At 34.1% G+C, this 9,209-nt stretch overlaps 1 protein-coding gene across 2 annotated transcripts in view; it reads left to right on the forward strand.

Moving 5' to 3' along the window:
• The window catches only part of LOC114313835 (Molecular chaperone Hsp40/DnaJ family protein), a 45,416-nt gene extending 36,593 nt beyond the window's left edge, over nt 1-8,823 (forward strand). The window contains exons 6-11 of one of the 2 annotated variants that reach the window (XM_082866094.1): nt 776-951; nt 4,204-4,333; nt 4,892-5,052; nt 6,798-6,886; nt 7,416-7,512; nt 8,462-8,823. In XM_082866094.1, coding sequence (XP_082722220.1) covers nt 776-951; nt 4,204-4,333; nt 4,892-5,052; nt 6,798-6,886; nt 7,416-7,512; nt 8,462-8,507 — 699 coding nt within the window. In that variant the 3' untranslated portion in view covers nt 8,508-8,823. Of the gene's footprint in view, nt 1-775; nt 952-4,200; nt 4,334-4,891; nt 5,053-6,797; nt 6,887-7,415; nt 7,513-8,461 lie in introns of both variants that reach the window. The other variant, XM_082866093.1, reaches the window with a different exon arrangement.
• Nucleotides 8,824-9,209: the final 386 nt, after the last annotated feature.

Genomic DNA, 9,209 nt, shown 5'->3' on the forward strand with positions numbered 1-9,209 from the left:
GGTAATGGATGAACTTTGGGCCTTGTTAGCTTCTTCATGGGTGACAGGCTTTAGTGGGAGCCAAGATGATCTTTGGTAGGTGCCTTCATCTATAAAGGTGTGTTTGAGGTGAAGTCCAGCTCACAAGAATATCCTTACCATTGATAATAATCTTATCGGGAGATGACACATTATGGTTAATTGGTGTTGGATACAACCCAACACCTCTTGTTTCAAACGAGGACATCCTATCAGCTGCATTTAATGGCTATGCAAGCAAGCAAAAATTTCAAACTGTAGTTCTTCGGATTCCCATAAAAAATTAACATAGTAAATATATAAATTAATAAAATGCACTTGTCATTTTGTTTTTACCTTAACAGGCAAAATCCATTGTTTAGAAAAATGACTGTAGCTGAATGACATTAAGGCGAATGATAAGACAGATTTGTTGAGAATAGAAATAAATGCATTTGTGAGGCTTGGAGATGGTTTAATCATATGCCATGATGAGTGATCATTGCTTCTGTGAAGAGTAATTCAATTTGATGGCACGATAAGGACAAGGGAAGGCTACAGTGACATGAGTTGAAGTAGACTGAGTGTTTGTAACATACCAATGGTGCAAGATAGAATGACATAGTAGAATAGGTCTTGAGTTTTACATGATAAAATCTTTAACTCCTTTTGTATCACCTTGTTTTCAGCATTGCTATGGTTTTACTATGTCTTGTTCTTCCAGTAGATATTTTCACTGATTATTCCTTAATACTTCTTAACCTTTTATTAACTTCAGGTTTCTGTATGTCCAAATTGTGGTGGGAATGGTGAAGTCATTTCTGAATACTGTCGGAAATGCTCCGGCGAGGGTCGTATTCGTGTGAAGAAAGATATCAAAGTTAAAATTCCACCTGGAGTCAGCAAGGGCAGTATTCTGAGAGTTGCTGGAGAGGGAGATGCTGGACCAAAGGGGTATGTAGATGAATTTTACAATATGCATCTTTAAGCTTCAGTCATTGGTTCTGTGGTATATTTCTGATAAAAATTTTGGGTTGCTGCCCCTATTATATGGGCAAAGTTATTCAAATTAAGTTCGTATTACTAAATATGTAATCTACTGCTTCCTTAGCAAGACCAGAGATTTTCCAGTATGCTTTCTTATTTTCAACAGACTTCACAACTTTGTGTTCACAATATTTTGATGATCACCTTTCCATCAACAAGCCTTAACATCGGTAACGCAAAAAATAAATATTAATTAAATGAATATTAACAAATATATATATATATGCATATGAAAATAAAGTTAGGCCTTGACTTCTTCTGTTGAAGGCTTCCGTTGAACCAATTGAGAATGCTCCCAACTCCAGTTTGAAGCCTTGCCAAAATTTTAGTCCTTGGAAGAATTATATTGATTTGATGATTTCTCGAACACCATTTACATCCGGTTGTTTGGGTTTTCAACTGTGAAGCATGGGTACTTTAAAAAATATGCCGTACCCGTACCGGATACTTACCGGCGTATGGTACCTCGTATGGTACTTCTACATACGTACCGGGTACATGAAACACGTACTTAAATTAGTTCTTTTTAATTTTTGACGTACCTAGACGTACCTAGTTTATACCCAAGCCGTACCGTGTCGTATCGTACCGTACCGTACCGTAACTCAATTGAAACAATATTTTTTTCTACTACAGAGATAAAACTCATTTCACTAAACTTCTTTTTTATTTTTAGTTTTATGCTTAGCAGGATTTTAAAATTAAACTATGGTTTGTAAGTTATTTAATATATTGACATTTAATTTTGATTTATACATTTACTTTTGGTATTAAATGTTAATTATAGGTTGGATCTTAACAAATTAAATCATTTAATTATTTTTTGCATTACTCAAAATTAAAAATAAATATTTTTTTACAAGCGTACCAAGCCGTACCCATACACTATTTTTTTTGGATTTTACTGTATTGACGTACCCGTATCGTATCAGTATCAGTATCAGTACCAGTGCCCGTACCGGTACCCGTACCCGTGCTTCATAGGTTTCCAACAAAGCAATACCAAATTTGAGCTTTACTATACTGGTTGTGTGCTACCAATATACAAAACTAGCAATGCCTAGGGACTACGTCAAAGTTTTCGGTGTGGAAATTTAACTTTAGACCCTTGATAGTTGTTAAATTGTGAATCGAATCGTAATTCGAAATGGCCTTGTACCGAATCGTGAATCAAATCAAATCAAATCGTGAATTGTAAGGATTCGGTCATTTTTTCTAAATTACTTAGAATAATATATTTACACACTTTGATGTTAAATATGTCTGATAAATATAAAATATTTAGACTTAAATTGATGAAATGTTGTTTTGAATGATGATCACATGGTCTAATAGATAAAAAGTTAACACAAGTCCCTAGGTAAGATTGCCACCTTACCTTCTTCCTTTTCATATATTGCTTATCAACCATTCTTAATAAAAAAGTAAACAAAGACAAATTTTCAATTTTCAAGTAACAATAACTTAACAACGTTTATGATATTTCATAAATATACGTACTTTTACAAGTAACAATGACCTAATAATAAAAAAGAATTAATTCTGATTCTTTTATTTTGAAACCTGAAGCATTTTAAAAGGTATATATATATGCTTATTGTTCAATTTTTTTTTCCCCTTCTTCTTTAAAAGAACTTGTAGAACTAGTGGGTTTACCTGACCTCACCCATGTAATATTGAAGTATATTTATTTCAATAACATAGCAATAGATAATTCATATTGCAAGTTACTTTAACCTTAAACATGTTTAAAAGCATGTTGGGTTTTGACTGAATCTGATTAGATTCTATTAAAAACTCCCTGATAGCCAAAATAACAACAAATCAGGTATATATATTTGTTATTTTCATACCAAACACTATTAGAAGTTGTATTATGTCATTTTAACTAAAAAATGAGAGAAAAAAGAATCAAAATATGTTGGATAGGATACTTTCAAGAATTGCATGAATCGTAAAAAATGAATCGAATCGTGAATCGATTGTGAATCGTACGATTCACTTTCAAAATAGATTCACCCACAGATGCGTATTGATTCTGCAAAAAATGCGAATCGAATCGTGAATTGAATCGCAAATTGTAAGATTCTAATAAGAGACCTTGGGTGCATCTTCTTAATGGGTGCAACTATTCATGGGATGGGGGCACTTAGTAAAGGAAGCCCTATGCTTAAAGTTCAGTTTCAATAACGGGTGGCGCTAATAGCTCTTACCTTTTTTCTAAGGATCTCTTATTTCTTTGAACCCCCACTTATAAAATTTGTACATTGATAAAAATTTTAAGGACCCCCCACATAATACCAAAATTATTCCTCTAAAACATTACACACCCGCCTAGCTGCACACCCCATAACAATTTGGATACTCACTAAAACATAAACTAACAAATTCGCACCCCCTAGTTCACAGATCAAGCAAATAATCAAACGAGAATAGCAGGTATGATGGACTAAACTTCACGCCTTCCATGAGAATAGCAGTAGGGGCCAGCAGTACAAAAGAAATGATTGTTATGATTGAGAAGAAATTGATGTTGTCCAAAGCTTCCGGTTTATGGTAGATTTCTAGTTAAAATTAAGAACCAAAAAAAATATATATATATATATTCGACTAGTTTGCAAGAATCAAGAAAAGAAAACTGTCATTTTCCAAATGTGCAAGCAAAGAAATGTCTTTGTGGAACTTTGATGATTAGACAACATGGAAAATTAGAATGATAGATCATGTGCTTTGGATTTTTAATTTTATTTTTTTATCGGCAGGTTTTCAATTTGATTTGAAGGTCAGTGTTCAATTTGATTTGTTAGGGTTGGGTGTTCAATTATGAGTGTTGTTTTTTTAAGGGTGGGTGTTCCATTTTAATTTCTGCCCTTTATAGTAATTTTAATTGAGGTTATAATTGTCATTAAAAAAAAGATCAATAGGCGGGGGTCCTTATTTCTTCTCTTATATGGATATCTGTGTCCTCATATGAAGGTTATTCAAAATTTCATTTTTTCCTCTATGTTGAGATTATACTTTCCATTTTCCTTTTTCGGTTGACACAAAACTCATACTTTCCATTTAAGAGTTCTGTTATAACAGCACTTTAGAAGGTATCAAACTCATGGACGTGATTCAGATTCTTTGGAACACTAATTGTTCTTGTCTTTTCAGCAGGGGCCCTCCTGGTGATCTTTATGTCTACCTTGATATTGAGGAGATTCCAGAGATCCAAAGAGATGGCATAAATCTACGTTCATCTGTTTCAATTAGTTATCTAGATGCCATATTGGGCACTGTTGTTAAGGTAAAATGACTATCTTACCATTGTTAGTATGGTAAAAAATAAAATTTAAATGCTTCTAAATGTTTGACTCTTTGGTCTTCACCCCAAGCCATATTTATCTAATTTGAGTTCTAGAGTATAGAGGCCATTTTTAGAGTTAACACTACAGTAGTTGACAATCTTAAATATATCTACAACCCATAGAGCAGATTATTTGAAGAAAGAGAATTTTAGCCACAAGCTTGTGCACCAGTTGGACCTAAAAGAAAAGGAAGAGAATCTTAGCCACAGGCTTGTATTCAATGCCAAAGCCTAACACATAGTTTAGAGTCCCCTTGGACCCAAGAAGGCGAGACAGACTCTTCAAGGTGGCTTCACTCCCTACCAAGCTTCCAAAGAGGCTTTTCTCACTCACTCTTTTCGCCTGTTCTCCATCTCTAAACTCAGTGGTTTCTGTGCAGTACTTCCTTTGTCACCGCTGCAAGCTCAGAGGATGGGGCATTGAATGCAGATTTCTTGCAAAGTTCCTTGGATTCTCCAACTGAATAACAATTTGTTGATTGCTTGACATTTAAACAGGTTAAGACAGTTGAAGGAACTACTGATCTACAGATTCCTTCGGGTACCCAACCTGGAGATGTGCTTGTACTGGCAAAGAAAGGAGCACCAAAGTTAAACAGACCATCAATACGTGGTGATCACTTATTCACAATTAAAGTTGCCATACCCAATCGTATTAGGTAAGCTGCTGTTCTAGTTTTAATCAATCAAATTATCCTAATTGTTCAATTCTTTCTTGTTTCCTTGACTATTCTAATGCAATTAAGCTTAATTTGTTCTGTAAAATTGTGCTTCTAAAAATTATACATGGTTAGATGTTTTATATACATTTATGGAAAAGAGACTCGGAAATTAGTTTGTAACAAATATGATAGATTGTGTATGGGTATTATTAGCTCATCTAAAGACAATTGAAAGTTTGAAATAAGGCATTGTTACATTGCATTTGGATGTGGTTCTTGTGCTTCTGGCAGTCCTTATAATGCTTGCTTAAAATAAAGGGTGCTTCAGAATTTCAGCAACTAACCTAATTTACATTTTATTGGATTGATAATGGTCAGCTTTTATACTTGTGTGTTCAAATGCTTTCTGGAAACTAATGCATTGGTTCAATTATGTGGGGCATGTAAACGCAGGCTAAAGATCATTTTATTTTTTTATTTTAATAATGGCTAAAGATGTTAGTGATAAAGATTTTAAGCTGTATCGCAACTTGATGCAAGTATCAAGAAACCTAACCCATCATAAGCTATGCTACCTGAACATATTGATCTTGGACAACCAATTGCTACCCATTTACCAACTTCCTGAATCTTTAACCAGTTTTCTTGGCAAGTTAATGTACTATCTACTGATTCTTCAAAGTCCCAGCACAACCAAAATAGTTCTGGAAGAGATAATAGAATAGAAGACGTATTCTGCTAGGACTTTCCATCATTGCTGTGGAAAGCATCTTGACGTGCAAGTATGGTGACAGACAGCCAGGCTGAATTCAATTTACAGGTTTCCAAGTTAATATTAAACCTAAATCCTAGCTTGCCATACTCCACTAGCCTGAGCTGAGGTAGTGTGGAATTGGCTAATTGTATACGGTTTGTATTATTTATTGGGTTAAACCTAACTAGTGATGACTTATGTGCTGGTTCCATTTTTGTTTTATTTTATTCTATTTCCAATATGAGAAGCTTGAAGACTTAAAAAGATTGACTCACCTCCTCCAATGTGCATGCTCTCCATTTTATAGAAATAAAACTTCACTAAAATCACCTTGGGATCTGACAAGATCCGGGATTTTTTTTTTCTGTTTTAACTACGGATATATTTCCAGTCGGGGAGGAAGGCTCCATAATGTTGAGCAAAGTAGTCAGTCTTGGCATACGTTTTAAAATGTATTCATGTAATTATAGATAATGTAAAGCTCATATGCTTCAGTTGCTAAGTGCCTTTTCTGCTTCATTCCAGAGTTATATTTATCTCTTTGTATACATATTTGTATAACATCAGTTATAAGATTCATGCCTTCCCACCTATATTGTTCAACTCAATCTTCTCATAATCAACCCTTGGTTGCTTCGGCTCATATTTTGCCAAAATTTTGGTGCTTAAGCACAGAACTATGGTGTTGGTATTTGCAGATTTGTAGTTGTATTTCTTACATTGATTCTGGTTTGTGGCATTGCATGGATATGCATATACTCACAGGATTCTTCACTAAATCTCTCTCTCTCTCTCTCTCTCTATATATATATATATATATAAATTTTGTACTATTATCTCCCATTTGATCATAGTGCTGAATTGACAGCCTTCAAAAATTTACTGCTGGTCACTCTTGATTCTCCACTTTGCTCAAATCCAAAACATTCTAGAAAAGTGAAAAAGATTCATTTTAAGTTTAATTCTATGTTCATGCAATCATTTACAGTGCCAAGGAGCGTGAACTGCTTGAAGAACTCGCTTTCCTAAGTAACAGTCCTGGCAGCCGTTCTCAAACTCGCCCTAGAGTTCAGCAAGGTAGTAAGTAGTTGCTTTATCATTTATGTATGATTTTCAGTTGAATTGAATATTGAAGCACCAACCCTTGTCTTCTATATCTTCCATGAAAGTTGCCCTACAAACACGCTGAAGAGGAACCCCGGCAACAAGAAGCTAGACTCTAGTTGTCAACAAACTCAAAGCACCAAAATGATCTCTAAAAAAACCATAGGATAAATTTCAAGAGTCTTTTATACAAAACACAATCACAAGCTATCCCATGCTAAGTTCAAAGTCTTTTGTACCAAACACAATCAGACACTATCTACCTATGCTAAGTTGAATCACCAGGAGCAAGGGTAACATATCATCTTGCTTTAGCAATGAGGATGAGAAGCTGCCCGCGGTATCCAATAATATATGTACGCACATTTAAATCAAGTTCCAGCACAAATTAGCAAATGAAACTTGGCATCATTAGCTGCATTCTGCCCACAAATCTAGTTTTATATTCTTATGTTCTTATTCAGATTCTGCAACTTGAACACGATGTTTTTGTGTTTTGCAGCTGGAAATACACAAAGTGAAAATGGTTCTGTTACTGAGAAAACTGATGAATCAGAAGGTCAAGATGACCCATGGAAGAAGTTAAAAGATTTTGCTGGGTAATATTCCTTCTCTGTACTTTCACTTGCAAAGTATTACTACCTATAAATAATGAATATGGATCAGATCATAGTTGTCAGAATCTTACGATTTACTATTTTCACGATTTGATTCATGATTTCTACATAGATTGATGCTAATATGTGGTGAAATTATTTTGAGATAGAATCGATAGTGAATTCACAATTTGATTCATGTGATTCTTGATATTGTCAGGTCCCACAAGTTCTGACATACTTTTACTTCTCTTTTTATGTGACAATGCAAGAGTATTTAGTACAAGGGGTATTCTTTTGTTGATTAGAGGGTTTTATAGGTGTTCACGGGTCAGATTAGATCGAGTTTATGTATATTCGTCACCCGAACTGATCGCCTCGGGTTGGAAAAAAGCTACCTGGTTTTGACGAACCACCTATTTGAAACCAGTCAAATCAGGTTCAAAAAAATTACGGGTTAGATCTTGCCACATTTTTCAGTGGCAAAGCTATGCTCATCAGTGTTTTTTGGACCATTTGATCTACTTTATATGGCATCTTTCATATTAATTTCTTTCGGAAACATGGTAATAACCATAGATGCTCATTGTCTTTTGATCATCTTGATATTCTACTGTTCAATTATTTCTCATGTGGTAGGATTTTACTATTTGGGCCCTCAGTAGTAAATGAGAATGAACTCTTAACAAGTTACTCAAAAACAACTTGGATATATGATTGATGGGTTCTTCATAATGAATTTATGATAATACGAGCTTTAATTAAAATAAAAATGAAAAATAACTTGCTTTGATCAATCAATACTTGGAAAATAACCTAGTATAGGCCTTTCTTTTTCCTTGTATTTTTATCTTCATTATCAGCTTTGTATCCTTTGGCTCCCATTTGTTGCATTTATTGACCTTATCTAAATTGGTCTGTAATGATCAAAATCCCTACGGATATGTTGCAGGTCTGTTGCAAATGGAGCTCTAAAATGGTTGAAAGATAATCTGTAGTTCAATACAAGGACTCGAACAAAATTCATTACCGCTCCGTAGATTTTGTTTCCCTCAAAATGGCCACAAAAAAGATCATGCACTTGGTCACTCTTGTTGATTAATCCTTTTTGGATTGTGTTGAAGCAATTGAATTACCCCCTATTGGATATTCTTTTAATTTTTTTTTCACCTTTGTAACTTCTGGCATGGGCTTAGTAGAATAGATGCACATCTTCAAGTGTATTGATATGTATGCCTGAGCAGGTTAGAATGACAAGAGATAAATGTAATAATTTTTTTTTATATCAAATATACATTGAAGTTTTGCACTTCATGGTCATCCAATCTTGTGCGTGGTGTTTCTTGTTCATTTGCTTGGCAAAGGGTGAAAGTCGAAAATACAATACATGAAGGTAATGTTTGTTTTGGCGAATTGGATCAGTTTTGGGTTATCAATCCTTTGTATTGTGTGTTCTATCCCATGTTTGTTTATTAACTTATTTATTTAGTATTATTTTTTCTTCAAAATCCTCAAAAAAAAAAAAAAAATTCACAACAACTTCAGTAGTGATTTTTGATAGGATTGAGCAAAAAAATCAAAAAAAATAAAAATCAGTCCGATCCAAATTAAATTGCACATTTTAGTTTTATTTTTTCAATGCATGGTTTGGTTTTAATTTTTAAAATATCGTACTTCGGCCCCGTTTGGGAACATGTTAA

This window comes from Camellia sinensis, chromosome 4 (genome assembly GCF_055761805.1).
Source record: "Camellia sinensis isolate YWXY chromosome 4, ASM5576180v1, whole genome shotgun sequence".
NCBI lineage: Eukaryota > Viridiplantae > Streptophyta > Magnoliopsida > Ericales > Theaceae > Camellia > Camellia sinensis.